The sequence below is a fragment of the Pipra filicauda genome, unplaced genomic scaffold (genome assembly GCF_003945595.2).
Source record: "Pipra filicauda isolate LSUMZ 115617 unplaced genomic scaffold, ASM394559v2 scaffold391_size691406_pilon, whole genome shotgun sequence".
In the NCBI taxonomy this organism is placed as follows: domain Eukaryota; kingdom Metazoa; phylum Chordata; class Aves; order Passeriformes; family Pipridae; genus Pipra; species Pipra filicauda.
The window spans coordinates 277,884-292,952 of record NW_024104522.1 but is presented as its reverse complement, the minus strand read 5'-3'; the positions used below and the strand labels follow the sequence as shown (position 1 = coordinate 292,952).

Below are 15,069 nucleotides of genomic sequence, written 5' to 3'. Positions count from 1 at the left end.
TACATTTCCATCTCACCAGCAATGTCCAGATGTGGCTATCCTATAAGGATATGCTTTTTTCTCCCTAGAACATTAGTATACAAATCAAGTTCCAGAATCCTAGGATTTTGTACAGATAAAAGTCTTCCATTTTCCATGTACAGGAAAACTGTCAAACTACACCCTGTTCTTACCTGGCAGCCTGCATTAATCAACACCCCAGCAGCAGCTGCAGAATGCCATGGCACACACTGGCACACAGGAACACTCACAAGTCAACCTGGACAAAATACTAATTACAGGTCAGTCTGGATTTTATTATAACACAAACTGAACCTGACAAGAGCAACCCAAAGAGTGAAGCAACTACTTATGGATTATTCAGATTTGAAAAAGGGAATCACCAGTAAAGTTACCTGCTTATGAATGCATATCAACTCTTTCACCACTGAGAAGGAACTTATTTTTTTAATAAGTCTGCTCTCTGCACTTTTATGTCTATTCCTTAAAATACAAAATAAGTTAAATAATTATTAGACTGTTTTCCTAAGTAAACCAAGACTTATATTTGTTTTCAGTTTTATCAATCTAGAGATGTCAAATTATTAAAAAACCACCACAGGTGAAGTAACTGCAAGACAGAAATTCAGCAAGACAAAGTCATTGCCAGGGTGCTCTTTCCTCCAGGGTACCATTATCAAGGGAATGCCATTGACAGTGCTGGACAACTGTCACTTGTTCCATACTACTTGTGGTTTATAAATTGAGCACAGATACTGGGTTTTTCCTCACTTCCTTCATTATCTCAAAATAATAGAGAAGGAGCCACAACTTGATAGCAACCACTTCCTTCCCAAGGCCCATGTCTCCATCAGATTACGTTGTCAGATCCTGTGGAAAGAAGCCAAAAGGTTCAAGGTCTCTGTTTCTGTGACCAAAGCGTTCCCATGCTTCTAACTGGAGATGTGTTGAATTTCCCAACAGTGATGATGCATCAAAACAAAATGCAAGTGGTACTTAAGCAGCAACACTAAAATCTAACATGGTGTGTTTTAAGACATTTTGACCTCTTGCAATAATATCTAAAAGAAAATAAGCTTAAATTATTGAAGCTCCCAGCAGCACATTGCATGAGGAAGCAAACCAGGTTCATTAAAACCAGAACACCTTATGATAGAGCAGATGTCCCGTGGGCTTATTTGTTTAAAGACACCAAATATACATTACATACTTAAAGAAATACCAATAATGAAACAAGCTTGGAACAAAAAGTTCCAAGTAAGATAATTAAAACCCAAGGAAAAGGTCCTATCTTTTTAAAAAATACACCAGCAGAAGAATAAAAGCCATTTTGAATATTGCATCATTTTTGTTTGTAATCAATGAAATATAAGCATAATTTTAATGAACTTCTACCACAAAATTAATGAGTTTCTATTCAATTTGCTTTCAGCCCATCTAATGCAACATCCAATGTGACTCACAAATCAATTCAAATATTTACATTCCACCATTACAGCTTGGAGAGATAAACTCTGTGCCTATATTTAAACAAGAGCAGGCTCCAGTTTCTACAAGTGGTTGTACATGAACAACACCTTAGGGCTTGCAAGGGTTTCTTGGAATGGCAAGGGACCTCCTTTCCCTCAGGGAGCAGTGTTTGCCTGCATGAGCCATCTTTAAGCACCTGGGCTCTCAAAACCCCCTGTGCTGAATATGTCCAGACAACAGAATTCCTCTTCAGAGAGGTACTGAATGGAACACTAGGAGAGGGAAGCAAATCACACAGCTGTATCTTACAGTCATCTGTTCCTGCCCCCCCATTAGATTGCACTTTGAATATTCTACCTTGCTCTAAGCCAAAGAAATATGGAAGAGAACACAACAATAACGAGAATTTCATGCAATGTCTAATAAACCCACAGTAAGGGCGTGACAAGCTTAAAGAAGATGCATCTGAAGAAGAAATATTTCCAATAAGTATTCAGATAAATGACATTAAGAACTCTAAGACAAAAACCTGCAGAGCCCAAATGTGTTTTTACCATAAATACATGGCCCACAATTCCCAGGTGTGCTGAACGTCCCAGCTCCAACACTGCCTTCCAGTGCCTGTGGAGTGTGTGCCCATGAGCATCATCACACTCATTCCAGTCCAGTCAGGAAAGGAAAAATCCCAAAGCTGAGTGAGGAGAGGGCAAGGCTGGAATGATGGCAGCTGGGTCTGGAGTGTGGAAGAGTCAGCCTTGCTCCAACAGCAGTGAACAGCCCTGTGTGCCTGTGCAGGGATCGAGGGAACAGAAATGATCAGTCTCCAGCACACACAGTGAAAACTCTCCTGACCCTGCTCTGGAGAGGTTCCGGAGCCAAGGGGAGGCCCAAGAGGAGTGACAGACACTCCCTGCATGCAGGATGCCTGGAGGATCTGGAACCCTGGGGTGTTAAAGGGGCTGACTAAACTCCCTGTTTTTATCCTGCACTCCCCACCCCAAGGACAGCAGTGTGGGAATGTCACACAGTCCTGCACCCCTGGCACCACTGACAGCACTTTACAGATGGAGCTGCTGCCGAATGTCTCTTCTGCAGGAGGTGAAACTATGACAAAGTGACTCGGCCAAACTCATCCCAGCAGGTCAGCAGCAGAAATGGGAATAAAATGTGGGACTATTGAGGCCCTGCGTGGTGCATTATCCACCAGGTAGAGGATCCCAGAGCTCTCCAAAGGAGCCCCTGCTGCAACTCACTTGGCTGAAGCCTGTTTTCTGCAATGGCTGGATGTGTTCTAAATTGCTACAGATTTCAAAGACATGCCCATATCAAAAGGTGCACCCTTTAAAGAAATAAGGAAAGAAGTCACAGATCTAATCTCTTAGATTAGATTTAGGCTGAAAGTTTTTATTCAGCTGCTCCTAAGTGTGCTCCCACTGAAGATAAACAGAGGCACAGGACATTCTGCCTGCAGGCAGCCAGAGATTAAGATGTAAATGCTACATTTGTTTAGATTAACCAAGCAGAAATGTAAAAAACAACTCAAATAAAGTATTTCCACAATTTTTCACTTCACTACAACCTTTGGTTACACGGCTGGGTCCATCTGCTGCCTACACAGTCCCTGGAGAGAAGGCCAAGTAAAGAGGCAGGTGAACAGCAACTCGAGGCTTCAGTGACTGTTACAAAACCTGCAGCACGGACACAAACACAGCTCCACGTGCAGAAAGGCAGCTGTAAAGTTGTATCCGTGGTTTTTAACTCAAAGCATGCTTTTCCAGCTTGAATAAGCTGGTCTCCACCTTAGTCTTATTCTAGATCCCAATCAACTACGTGAGTCCATCTAATGACATTTAGACATTAACAGGGTACACAGTTTGCAGTGGAAATGAGGCTGTATCCAGGCTCTGAGGACAAAACTTGCAGTACAGGTATTAACCTGGAAACTCATCCTAAGCAGTGTTAAGTACATAACACTGATGCTACCCCGTGTTTGCCACACCAGGGAAGCACAGAGCCTTCTGTCAATACCAACACTTCACTCTGAAAGCGTTTGAGCTCACAGATCTCTACAAAACCCTCAGAGGACTGGCAGACAGGAGAGTATAGAAATTCAGAGAGTTGTTTTGAAAGTACTGCTGAGAGAAACCTTTTCGCCCACGGAGACTGACAGCTCAGTGCATGTGGGGACTCCGACAGTGAACCTTCCGCAGTGAGAGCAGTGCGGTCAGTGCCGTGCTCCGGACACCGCTCACCCCGCGGGGCACCGACAGCGCCGACCGCCCTGCACTCGAACACCTTCTGCGCTGCCTCAGGTACGGAGCTGCCCGGGCGGCGGGAGCTGCTCCCGCTCCCCCCGAGCCCCGCAGCCGTCCCCGCCCGGCCCGGGCGCCGCTGGCCGGGCTGCGCCCCGCGCACACGCCGTGCGCGGCGGGACGGGCCCGGGGGCTGCCCCGGCACGGCCCCTCCGCCCCGCCCCAGAGCCCCGGCCCCGCTCCAGGACACACCGGCACTTGTTGCGGCCGCTCCGGGCCCGCCGGGGCTCCGGGCCCGGCCAGGGGGCGGCCCGAGGCCCGGCCCGGGACCCCGCGAGCGCCGCGGCCCCGCTCCCCGCCGCACCTGCCCGGCCTCACCATTGTGGTTGACCCAGGTCGGCTTCAGCAGCTTCATTGTTCCCGCCGGGGGCCCCCGCCGGCCCCCGCCCTCGGGCCCCCGGGCTGGCGGCCCGGGCTGGCGGCGCGGCCCGCGGCGCTCGCGGCCGGCGGGCGGAGGGCGCGCACAGCCCGCTCCGGCCGGGCCCGCCGGCGATCCGGCACGGCCGGAACCGGCCCCCGCCTCAGCGGCCCGGCGGGAAACAGCGCCCCCGAGCGCGGCGTTCCGCGCGCCTCGCACAGCCCGCCCCCTGCCGGGCGGCAACGGCGGGGCGGGGCGGCGCGCGGAACCTTCGTGCGCCGGAACGGCGGGCGCGGGACCCGGGCGCGGGCGGAGGGGCCGCGGGAGCACCGCGGGGCCATGTGGGCGGTGGCGGCGGCGGCGCGAGGGCTGCGTGGGGCCCAGGCCAGGTACGGGCGGGGGGACCCGGCACCGCCCCGGGGGGACCCGGCACCGCCCCCGGGGCCGCGGGGAGGGAGCCCAGGCAGTGCCCCGTGCCTGCCGAGCCCGCTCCAGCCGCGCCTCGGGGCTGCTCCACGCCCGGAGTCCCTCGGCGGGCCGGGCCTGCCCCGGACTCCCGCACCAGGAGGAGCCGGTGCGCGGGCACCTGCTTCGCCCTCCCATAACACCGTCGAGATCTGAGTAACATGTCTCCTAATCCGAACGGCGGTGCTTTTATCTCTCCCAGACCAACACCTTAAACGAGCCATTGTCAGAGCTTAAAGTTACTGTAACCTACCTAAAAAAAAGTCTGTGTTTTGGTCCTCGGTATCCTGTGGGCGCACAACACCGACCAGCCTGGGGTTGGGTTCAGTGACCTCGCTGGAGAGTTCGAGGTCATCTCTGGGCAAACGCTGGATCCTGCCCTGAGTTGAGATGGTTCAAAACTCATCACTCACTCCTGATTAACAAGTAGCTCTTGTGCCACCAGAGTCGGTTTCTCCTCACGCTTTATGTTCCTGTTCCTCCTGCAGCTCGTGGCTGCCCCAGAGGGGCCCGCTCCGAGGGAGTCACTGGCAGAGCTCTGTGCTGACCCTCAGGACATCCCTCCCCGTGAGGTGAGTGCAGCTGCCTTGGAGTTACAGAGCAGTGTTCTCAAGCGCGGGGAACACAAATCTTCTCAAGTCCAAATTAACCTTTACCTGTGCATGTTTAAGTGGAAATTCCACTACTTGAATAAAGTTCATGGCTGGAACTTCTATTAGGGACTAAATTAAGCAATGGGAAGGAACAGTCCTTGGAAAACTAAAGTGAAAGTTGCTGGTGTTGAATCAAAGTACAAAATACTTTTTTTATTTACTATTTCCCTTGTAGAGCACAACCAAAGAAGAAGAAGAAAGTGGATGTGAAGAGAGAGCAAGCACAGAAGGATCGTATGAAAAAGAAGCTTAAGAAGTTGGAAAAAGCTGCCCCAGAACTGATTCCCATTGAGGATTTTATAACCCCACTCAAGTACTCAGACAGCAACAGGTCAGTGGCTCTGGTTTTACCACGTGCCTGCATTTGCAGTGAATTTCTTTCTCTGCACAACTGCAGCCAGCCTTGGTACAAAACCTTATCCACTTCCATAAGGACAAAAACGTGAAAAGGAAATTTTATTTGTTCTTGCTAAAAGTAATGAAAAAACAGTAACATGAATTTCCTGTTAGAATGACGGGGGTGTCCTTGCAGACAGACTAAATTATTAGTAAACTAAATGTATTCTCTGGGTTTGGTGGTTCTGTTGTTGTTGTTGTTTTAGTGGTTTGATTTTTTTGATTTGGTCTTTGAAGTCAGGCTGTTTGTCTCTCACAACGTTACCCCACTCTTTGCCAGGGTGCGAAGCCTTCCCGCTCTGTCTCCTGAAGAGACTGAAAGAAGAGTTTTACTTCTGAAGAAGTGGTGTTTGTTTAAGCAGAAGCAAGATGAGGCAGAAAAGAAAGGAATTCAGCGCCTTGTGGAATCTCAGCAAGAGGCACTAAAGGAACTGCGCCTGGAATCCGAGGAGCTGTACCAGGCAGCCATCCGACGGGATGAGGGGCTGTTCCCCTTCCAGAGGGACGGACCCACCCACACCCCCCCCCTTCCTGGCTATGACCCACCCGAGGGAAAGTGCGCTGATATCACCAAGGTGTACACACAGTGAGGGAGGAGGGCCTGGGGCACCCGCCAGGAGCTGCTCAGCAACTGAAGGAAGGAAGGAAGGACTGAAGGGAGAAAGAACACACAATTCTTCTGCAGGTTACAACGCTGCAGGTGTGTGACTGTAAATAAAACATTAGTGAAGTATCTGTGTGTTTGGATGTTTTTAGGAATTATCCAGGTAGTAAGACACCCAGCCAAGCTACACAACCTTACCCAGCGACAAAGCCAGTTTTTTTATTTTATTATATTGCCACATAACTCCTGTAACCAAGTTTCCATGGGTTTGCCCTAAACCAAACCAGATCTCTCTCTACATTTGTTTAAACCTTTATTTTTGTAGTAGTTTTGAATACTACCACAACACACACCATCATTCAAGAGTAGTTCCACAAAGGGGCAGTTTCAGGATCTGCAGCACCTCCCCATCAGGTGAGAAGCTCTTAACCCACAACAATCCTGTTCTGGGAAATGCCTTTTAAATGTCCTGAACTGGAGGGAGGATTCCCAGCTTGTTTTTTTCCCCATTTGCAGGCCTGGGGTTGGTACCTTGTTCCAAAAGCGCACACCACCAGCTGGTAGGGGAAGAGGCCCTGATCTAGCAAGAGGAGCTGGATCATGTGTGCATTAATTTGGGAGTTGCCTGCTGAGTTGCTGAGACAGAATCCTAAAGTGTAAGATAGCAATACAAGACCGGAGACAAATTAAGCACCTCAACTCTCCCTTTAAAAAATACTCAACGTTTAAATAAACTCTCAGTACTTTTGAAAGAGTGCTCAAGTATTGCAGGGCAGAGCTACAGTTGTATAACTTCAAGATGACATGGAAGAAAAAAAAGGCAGCACAGTTCTGAATTGTGTATTAAGTTACTGACCAAACACAGCAAACAATCTTCCTAATTTGGTTTGTCCTGGTCAAGGGGTAGATACCAGTCTGGTGGGGGGCTCTTCCTGAGTGTCCACACCGGAGCATACTTCTGGCTTTCCATCACTCGAGCTCTTTCACTCTTGCACAAAGCTTCCTGAAACAGAGGAAAAATATTACCATGATAGTGTTGGATATTCCAGTCCTACAGAGCCCATTTCCTGTTGTGACTATCTGAGATAAAAGAAGAAATTTATCATGCTTAAACAGAAGTGCCAAATGCTATCTAAGTAAGCCAGGATACAGGTTTTTAACTAAGTCATATTTTGCCTGTGACTCCTGCATTACGAAGAGAACTGCCAGTTCTGTGCAACCCTCCCTGCCAAGGGCTTTCCTGCCTGGCTGCAGGGACGAGTTACGCTGTAGCCTTTGCTGCAGGGCCCGAGTCCTCCAGCGTCTGTGGGGCTGTAGCCAGAGGCGTTTCTGGACACCGCAGGTATGCGTTTTGCCTGTAGCGTCGCAGCTTTTCCTATCGGGAAGGGAATGTCACAGTAACTGAAATCAAGGGCTTTGCAGCAGAACACTGAAAATGCTCCCTGGAACCTTAAGCGGATGTCAAGACAATCCTACCCACCCGCTTTCCCAAGCCCTCCCCGCAGCCGCAGCAGCCCCGGGCGGTACCTGCGCGGCGGCGGCGCGGTGCCGCTCCCAGGCCCGGCAGGCCTCGTAGTCCTCCCGCCAGCGCCCGCAGGCCGGCAGCTCCCCGTGCGCGTAGTAGTGGTGGAAGGCGTGGCGCAGCCCGCGGCAGTGCTTCCACTCCCCCCAGTAGTCCTCGCACGGCCGCGGCGGCTGCGGGCGGACACAGGGCCGGGCTGAGCGGAGCCGAGCCCCGCCGAGCCCCGCCGAGCCCCGCGCCCCCTCACCCGGCCCCGCGCCCCCTCACCCGCCACGAGCCGCCCGCGTCCGCCATGCCGCGCCTCCGCCAATGGCCGCCGCGCTTACGGCGACGCACGAGGGCGCGGCCAATGGCGAGGGGCGGCACAAAGCGGCCCCAGGCCGGCGAGCCAATGGCTGCCCGGCGGGCGGCGCGTGAGCAGCGGCCCCTCACAGCGAGCCGGGACGCGGCGGGAAGGAGGCCCCGCTTCGGTCTGTCCGAAATCACCACACAGGGACGCGGCTGGTTACCAGGGTCCTTTACTTTCAGCACAGCGCAGAGGTTGCCCCCGCGTACCCTCGGGTGACACCCACACGGCCGTTCCAAAGCAGGGCAGCGCAGCGCAGCTGGGTCTTGCCTCTCCCTACACCTGCCATTAGATTGCTACGTTATAGTATCTGAACTATTAAAAGGCATGTTAATAATTATAAATATAAAAAGCACTTACAGGGGGTTTGCTTAAAATGGTTGAGAACCCAACACCTGAAGCTAAAGCTCAAGGAGACTCCCTGCACAAAAGTCCTAAACACCAAAGTGTCAGCCTTCACCTGCACCACACCAAAAAAGCTTACCTGAAATTGTGGCAAAATGATATATAGAGGGAGGAAAATACCAAGCAAAGAGTGACATGAGACCATCATCACTCAGGATAGGAGAGGAGGATGTAGTCTAAGAACTGGATCTTTAGTAAAGTAGAGCTTGTTAGTTTTACTTCTCAGGTTGATCAGAGATCGACATTCACCTCTTTACAACACATACAAAAAGCTCCTTCCAAATTCCCAGGACTCAATTTTCAACTGAAAATTAAGACAGTCTGACAGCTCCGGTTTTAAACATGAAACCAAAACCAGTAAGAGGGTTCCTATGTTGCAAAACGATCTCTCCTCTCAACTGCAATAACTAAGATCCAATATGCTGCAACTGTTACTTTATTTTCCTCCTAACTAACTGAAGGTACCACAGCCTAGGGCTTCCTTCCCTTTTTGCGCAGGGACTGGCCTTCTCCTGAAAAGGCAATAAACCGGCTTCCAGATTCATCCTGGAGAAAGAAAAGAGGGAAAAAAGGTTGTTACCTCTTTGCTCAGTGCTTGTGTGTGATGAAAGCTGAACGATCATTGGCAAGAACATTCCATCAGAGCAGCCACTGACTGCAGACATTTCCCATCCTTAATCTAGACATTAACACTTTCTTCCTGAAAACAAAACAGGAGTACTTCGGCGGCCTTGCAGCCACCTGAAATGAAGGTGCACTGGCTCATTACACACCAGGCCCACCTTTTTACATCAGTAACAAGGACACCAGAGGTTGCTTTCACATAACTCACACCAGTTAACTGCTACCACTTTTTAACAGAAGAATGCTGCGAAAATCAACTACGGGGAGAGGAACCACAAACTTGGGCCATAGTTCTAATGTTCTAATTCTGTGCAAGACTAGGAGCACTCAACTTTATTTACCTCTTCGACTTTCTTTACCAGCGGACGTGAGTTTCTAATGAATGTGATTCTACCAATCTTGAAGTCATAGTTGGGAATTCCTCTGGAAGAGAAGCATAAAAATATTATGAAAGAAGTTTTATACCTACCACGGAATTGAACACAGCGAGACCTGTTCCATGTCCGTCAGTGTTGTACCAACACTCACTGCATATTTCCATTACTAAATAATTCCAGAGTTAAACCACTGAATTCTTTTCTGAAGGTTCATACACTGCATGAGGTAAATAACCAAATACTGGAGTTGCTGTGAAAGCTTGGCCAGGGTCATGTTTCCTTGGGGCCTGTGGATAAGACCATTTATTTTCTAAAGGCAAGTTTATGATGAAATTAGTTTGTTTATATTGCAAGAGCAGGAAAAAACCCCTAAAACTCTACTCAAACACTGCTTCTTCACTTGCTGACAAGTGAATGAAACATACCTTCGGATGTCTCCTGGTTTAATTGGTGAGGGACTAGGCTCCACACCTTTCTTCTTGCCATCCAGTCTGTTCCCAGAACCGGAGAATGCCTATGGATACATAATGAGTTTTCATTTAACTTCTCGTATTTGAAAGTTCAGTGCACAGGGACACTATATTCTGTGCAATCTCACGGTCATTTTTATTTAGTTATTTGATTCAGCATGTTTCTTTTTGGTGCATATAAGCTGATGGGCCCTGGGTGCAGGGGTATGTTTCGGTCTCCCATTTACAGAATGCCCTTTACAGACAGCAAGTCATCCAGTTCCTGGTTGCAATCACCATAAAACACTTGCAGGTACTCACTAGTTATATGACAGTCGCCTCTCAGGACAGATATTAGTATTCTGCAGTTGTTTGAAACAACTTTCCCTCGCCATTCTACAACATTCAGAAACCAGCAGAAATAGGGGACTTACACGAAATCCTATGTCACTCACATATCCACTATGGTCTGCTTCCACATCCTGGGAGGGAGAAAACAATGGAGTTCATTGTGCTCATGTTGTACACACACAACATGTGGAAACAGTCCCACGTACTTCTGACCAAACAAAACTTCAGAACAATCCCTTTCCAAAACCAACAGTTGGTAAACAACCATCTCCTAAGTAACACATGCTCCTGGTAAGTCAATTTTAACCTTAAGAACTTGTTTCAGGAAAAAAAAATTATGTTGGGGCTCACTGCTTCCCCACAAGCAATGCTGACTTCTAGGGAATACATTTTGGAAGAACAGAAGCGTAACCTACTGTGCTCTCTTCGTGTTGTGCACTTCTTTCTGGTTCTTTGTACCCCAAAGGAGCATCAAAATCCACCTATTTACACAAAAAGCATGAAAATAAATGCGGTTAATATTTTTCTTTTAATCATAAGCTTTATACTACTATTCCTCCAAACTCCACAAACTATCATGACTACATTTGATCTAGAAAGAGCTGAGGTTTGTTGTTGAACGTTTTAACTCAAAACTAAAAAAAGACTAAGCCTCCCAGGAATGAGCCTTAGCACGTAATTGAAACAGAGCAGTAAAGCAGCACCACAGTATCACTGGAGTCTGAGTCAAGACAAGGCTATTAAATAAAACCCAGATAAAACACACTGAAGCTAACCATTAAATTCGAGGCACTAGTCACCTGATGGTACATGAAGTGCCACTCTAGACCACGGATGTGGTTACAAAGGCACGTGGAGTCCTCTCAAATGAGTCACCGTCCCCACCCATCTGCTAGTACCTGTTTTGCAGCACAGAGGTGCTGGAGGTACAGCACTATCCCTCCCCCAGGAGGACACAGTCAGGGCAGACCTTCCCCATCAGCTGTCACTTACATTCATGTCACACTCGATGATGGACACGGCCTTATCCGGTTTGGTCTCCATCACCCGCAGCTCGTAGATCTGAAACAGGAATGGGTATTTTAGCACTGCACGGCAAAAAGCTCAACTTTATGTATAAGAAAGCACATATAAGCCCTTCCCTTCAAACAGCTTCAAGAAAACTGCAGTAAGTGCTCTAGGTTGAGGACTGGATACTGCAGGGTCTCTACAGAACTTAAGAGCAAAGGTTTTTAACTCAGAACCGAGAGAACCTACCTATTATTGTACCTGGCTGCACTCTCACTGTACTTTAATCCGCACTTTTGAAAACAAATTAGGATAAATTCTGTCCCTTGGCTTGTAAAAACTTTAACAGTGCAAAGGTTTATTTTCTTGTGAGTCAAAAGAAAGTTTAAACAGCAGTTCAGGGAAAGGCTTAAATGACCCCTTTTCCCCTCCAACAGAAAACCCACTGCGAAATCTCCCATTTGGAATTACTTCTCAACAACACTGCACAGCTCTGGGTTGGCTGTCTTAGCACCAACATCCAACAGCTGAACTTAGTCCACAACCCTCAACCCTCTACTGTACCTTTTCATTGTAGTTGATGGCAATAACATCCCCAGTCGTCAGACAGGCAAAGTTTCTCAATGCATTTTCTAATCTTCAGAGCACGTTAAGATGAAAGACTTGTATTCAAGGCAACATCAAAGCTTTAAAGTTACTGTATTATAGACCTCTGATCCTCAAACATGGTTTAAAAATCATCAGCACACCAGAGGTAGCCTTTTAGTAAACATTAGGGTGTACAAGTTCTTCAAAGGGACACTCAAAATTCATTGGACTTTTAAGCCAAGATTCCTGCTGCTTCACTCCAGGCCACACTTTGTGCCAGCAGCTGGCCACATCTCTGTACAACAGCTCTCCATCCCTTTTGTTTTCAGAAGGAGCAGCAGTAGTCACCTACTAACAGAAGAGTATGAGCTCCACCTGGAAAGTTAGCTCTGCCTGATTGTTCCAGTTTGGGAGAAAAATCTTTTTCCATCATCGAATAGGAAGGATACACAGCTTTGGGATTGGTGATGTCAAGAAAATCTGGACTCTGTGGCTGAAATTTTGAGTAAGTAGCAACCTGCAGATTAACACTCTCCACTTGCACCAGGCCTCCTTCTTCCAGCAGCAAGTTCTGCATCATCTGCAAGAATGGAAACAAAGATACAAACCACTGTCAGTATGTCTGATGTTTTCAAATCTCTTTCTTTGTGCATATCTAGTTTTGCTGGGGCCACCACCTTCCTTGACATGCACCTGTTTACCCCGGTTTCACTTCAGGAATAACAGCCAGGTGCACCTTAAACACAGGCTGCTTTGCTTAGTTAACCCCTCGAGGAGGGAAACCTGAGCTGGGACTGAAAGCTGTTGGAACACGACACATTCAGGAAACGCTGCACTTCTTTACTGTTAAACTGGCAAGTTGTGAATGCTGCTGTTGAGGTTGTGTCAGTGCAGCAGGAGCAGCTCACCCAGTGTGGCAGGTAACAAATGCCCTCGTCAGCCACGAACTCGAGCACGCCGCAGTGCGTCATGCGGTCCGAGTTCTTGTTGGTCAGCTTGAACAGCATGGGGTAAGTGATGTTCAGGCGGCCTGCGACAGAGGGGAGGAAAGCTCTGTCGGTCAAAAGCCACCAACACATTGCTGAAGCTTTCAAACATCACCAAGAGAACGGGCCAGACTGCAGGAGAGGATTCCCCTCCCACCATTATCCCAACTGCTCCAAACTACAAATCCAGGAGAGAAAGCAGATACCCAAATACTGTGGTGGCATCACAGCTGGAGCTTTAAATCCTCCCCCAGCCTTTCCCCAAGCTCAGACATGAGCAGGCAGCAGGAATGAGAGAGGAATCTATTACTGTTATGTCCTTGTGCTGTTATTGCTCAGCATCTACCGAATGACTTCTAACAGGTCCTGCCCATTTTAAAACTGAATGACTAAAGTAATTTCTCAAAGAAATTCTATTAAGACTAAAACTCCAAGGGGGAAAAAAAACCCCTTAGTTAAAAAGGCTAAAAAAGACCCTTTATGTTGTTGATTTGGTTATCTTTTCCCCAATTCAAAGTTAATTCTCACTTATTTTGTTTTTAAAATAAATTTTGCTGCAGACAACATTATCCAGGACAACGTGGCTGAAATTAAGAATTTACAAGATTAATTGTAACCATTATTCTGAGTGCACTATTAATAGTTAATAAATATTGATTCACACCTCAGGTAGCCCAACACTTCAGATGTCTGTACTTGAAGACAGACAAGCCCCATTAATTCTGACAGGAAAAACACCTTCAGAATACATTTTTTAACTAATTGGTCTATTCTCTATTTAAGTCAGACTTCAAGAGGTAGCTAAAACACTGTGGCATTTGCCTACACGTTTGCTCATATTTCGAATGTTATTGTTCCAGAATAAAATATTCACTTACTGAGTTGATCCAAAGCCGATGGTGGCATAATTACTGCAGGGATGAACAGAAATGGGAGATTAGAAAAAGCACATCTGTACAAGAGTACATAACATACGACTTTACCATTCCTTTCTCTAGTCTCCTCTAAAGAGAAAGGAGATTCTAAAATCTCCTGCAAATTCATTTTTAGCCAGAGATTTCAGTAGAAACAGTCATGATAAATGTACTTGCTAATGGTAATTCAGAATTTAATCAGAAAAGAAAAAAAGAGAGGACACAAGGTTTTACAATACCTAGTGCTAAGACAAATAGTTTCTAAAGCTAATTTTACTTGTTTGGGCTCACAGGTGCTCTTTAATGACACCAACTCAAAACAACACAGCACTGATCTGACAGCTTGAAAATGAAGTTAGCCAATTTATTATTCTTTGTTCAACCTAAGTGAGGTACAGAAACGGGGTGGAGGGAGAAAGCTCTTAGTCACAAACTTCCATGGCTTATACTAGATCCAAGATCATAACAAGAGACTTCAAAAAATAAGACTGTCTTACTTTAACGTTCCTAAACCCAGACTCACTCGGTAAGTTTTTTAATTACAGAGTAAGGCAATGGAAGATGACGCCTCCTCCTTCCTCAGGGCCCCACCCAGGGTGCTCAGCTGTCTCTTGCCGTTCAACGTCTCTGCAGTCTCGGCCAAAAGCTGCGTTACTCGACAACATTCACAAACACCCTTCCAACAGGTTTATTAGTCAAAATAAAACATGCACATACTCTTCCCGCCTTTCTCCACATCTGACCTGTCATTAGGCCCGGCCAGCATGGACACCGAGAAGCAGCGGTACTGGGTGGAGAAGCGGTTCTGGAACACGCGGGGGATGGGGTGGTCGAACATATTAAACGAGAACTAGAGCGGAGAAAACAACACAAAGAGAAGGACGCGTTAATCGGCGCCACAGCCCCCCCGAGCGCTGCCGCAGCGCGGCGGCCGTGCCCCGTGTCCCGGGCTCACCATGGCGGCGGTGCCGGCGCCGGGGCTCCCTCGGGCCGCCGGGTCGGGCCGGGCCGGGGCCGCTGCTCCACCTCACGGGCTGTGCGGGCCCGCCCCGCCCCTCCCGGCGTGCCCCGCGCCGCCCGCGCCGCCATGGCCTGTGAGGGCGGAAGGCGGGATCCCACACCTCAGAGGCGGCATCGTACGGGGCTCTTCTGCTCCCCGAGCCCCCTCTGGGTCATCGAACGTTGTTGCGGCCCCGTCGCCCCTTGGTCGGGCTCGCTTTAATGGCAGAACAAACACCTCG

General features: G+C 48.3%; 4 protein-coding genes across 7 annotated transcripts in view; 1 reads left to right on the top strand and 3 right to left on the bottom strand.

Annotated features, from left to right (window-relative positions):
• LOC113994251 (protein HIRA) overlaps positions 1–4,210 on the bottom strand; it is a 33,464-nt gene extending 29,254 nt beyond the window's left edge. Inside the window, exon 1 of the mRNA XM_027733101.2 lies at positions 4,101–4,210. Coding sequence (XP_027588902.1) covers positions 4,101–4,137 — 37 coding nt within the window. The 5' untranslated portion in view covers positions 4,138–4,210. The remainder of the gene's footprint in view (positions 1–4,100) is intronic.
• A 246-nt stretch (positions 4,211–4,456) lies between these two features.
• Positions 4,457–6,387, top strand: MRPL40 (mitochondrial ribosomal protein L40). The gene is made up of 4 exons (XM_027733110.2): positions 4,457–4,529; positions 5,094–5,177; positions 5,434–5,589; positions 5,935–6,387. The coding sequence occupies exons 1-4, from the start codon at positions 4,480–4,482 to the stop codon at positions 6,242–6,244; spliced, it is 600 nt and encodes a 199-aa protein (XP_027588911.2). The 5' UTR covers positions 4,457–4,479; the 3' UTR covers positions 6,245–6,387.
• Positions 6,388–6,452: 65 nt separating this feature from the next.
• On the bottom strand, positions 6,453–8,405 carry CUNH22orf39 (chromosome unknown C22orf39 homolog). The gene is made up of 3 exons (XM_027733111.2): positions 8,048–8,405; positions 7,786–7,953; positions 6,453–7,261 (listed from the first exon to the last, which is right to left on the bottom strand). The coding sequence occupies exons 1-3, from the start codon at positions 8,072–8,074 to the stop codon at positions 7,136–7,138; spliced, it is 321 nt and encodes a 106-aa protein (XP_027588912.1). The 5' UTR covers positions 8,075–8,405; the 3' UTR covers positions 6,453–7,135.
• Positions 8,406–8,726: 321 nt separating this feature from the next.
• UFD1 (ubiquitin recognition factor in ER associated degradation 1) lies at positions 8,727–15,021 on the bottom strand. 4 transcript variants are annotated; one of them, XM_027733105.2, is made up of 12 exons: positions 14,784–15,021; positions 14,572–14,678; positions 13,793–13,825; positions 12,837–12,958; positions 12,378–12,508; positions 11,905–11,977; positions 11,326–11,394; positions 10,749–10,814; positions 10,416–10,463; positions 9,958–10,046; positions 9,497–9,578; positions 8,727–9,077 (listed from the first exon to the last, which is right to left on the bottom strand). In XM_027733105.2, the coding sequence occupies exons 1-12, from the start codon at positions 14,915–14,917 to the stop codon at positions 9,003–9,005; spliced, it is 1,029 nt and encodes a 342-aa protein (XP_027588906.1). In that variant the 5' UTR covers positions 14,918–15,021; the 3' UTR covers positions 8,727–9,002. The 4 variants fall into 4 exon arrangements, with proteins under 4 accessions (XP_027588906.1, XP_027588907.1, XP_027588909.1 ...); XM_027733106.2 differs by having other exon boundaries at positions 14,546–14,678; positions 14,784–14,875; XM_027733108.2 differs by lacking the exons at positions 14,572–14,678; positions 14,784–15,021 and adding an exon at positions 14,352–14,472.
• Between the last annotated feature and the right edge of the window lie 48 nt (positions 15,022–15,069).

Bases quoted from the DNA above. Each gene is read 5' to 3' on its own strand.
- MRPL40 (XM_027733110.2), top strand. From the start codon at position 4,480: ATGTGGGCGGTGGCGGCGGCGGCGCGAGGGCTGCGTGGGGCCCAGGCC. The intron at 5,178-5,433 runs GTGAGTGCAGCT...TTTCCCTTGTAG, and splicing joins AGGACATCCCTCCCCGTGAG to AGCACAACCAAAGAAGAAGA. The intron at 5,590-5,934 runs GTCAGTGGCTCT...ACTCTTTGCCAG, and splicing joins AAGTACTCAGACAGCAACAG to GGTGCGAAGCCTTCCCGCTC.
- CUNH22orf39 (XM_027733111.2), bottom strand. From the start codon at position 8,074: ATGGCGGACGCGGGCGGCTCGTGGCGG. The intron at 7,954-8,047 runs GTGAGGGGGCGC...GTCCGCCCGCAG, and splicing joins ACGCGGGCGGCTCGTGGCGG to CCGCCGCGGCCGTGCGAGGA. The intron at 7,262-7,785 runs GTACCGCCCGGG...CCTCTGTTTCAG, and splicing joins ACCGCGCCGCCGCCGCGCAG to GAAGCTTTGTGCAAGAGTGA.
- UFD1 (XM_027733105.2), bottom strand. From the start codon at position 14,917: ATGGCGGCGCGGGCGGCGCGGGGCACGCCGGGAGGGGCGGGGCGGGCC. The intron at 12,959-13,792 runs GTAAGTGAATAT...CCTCTGTCGCAG, and splicing joins ATCGGCTTTGGATCAACTCA to GCCGCCTGAACATCACTTAC. The intron at 12,509-12,836 runs GTGAGCTGCTCC...CCATTCTTGCAG, and splicing joins TTTGTTACCTGCCACACTGG to ATGATGCAGAACTTGCTGCT.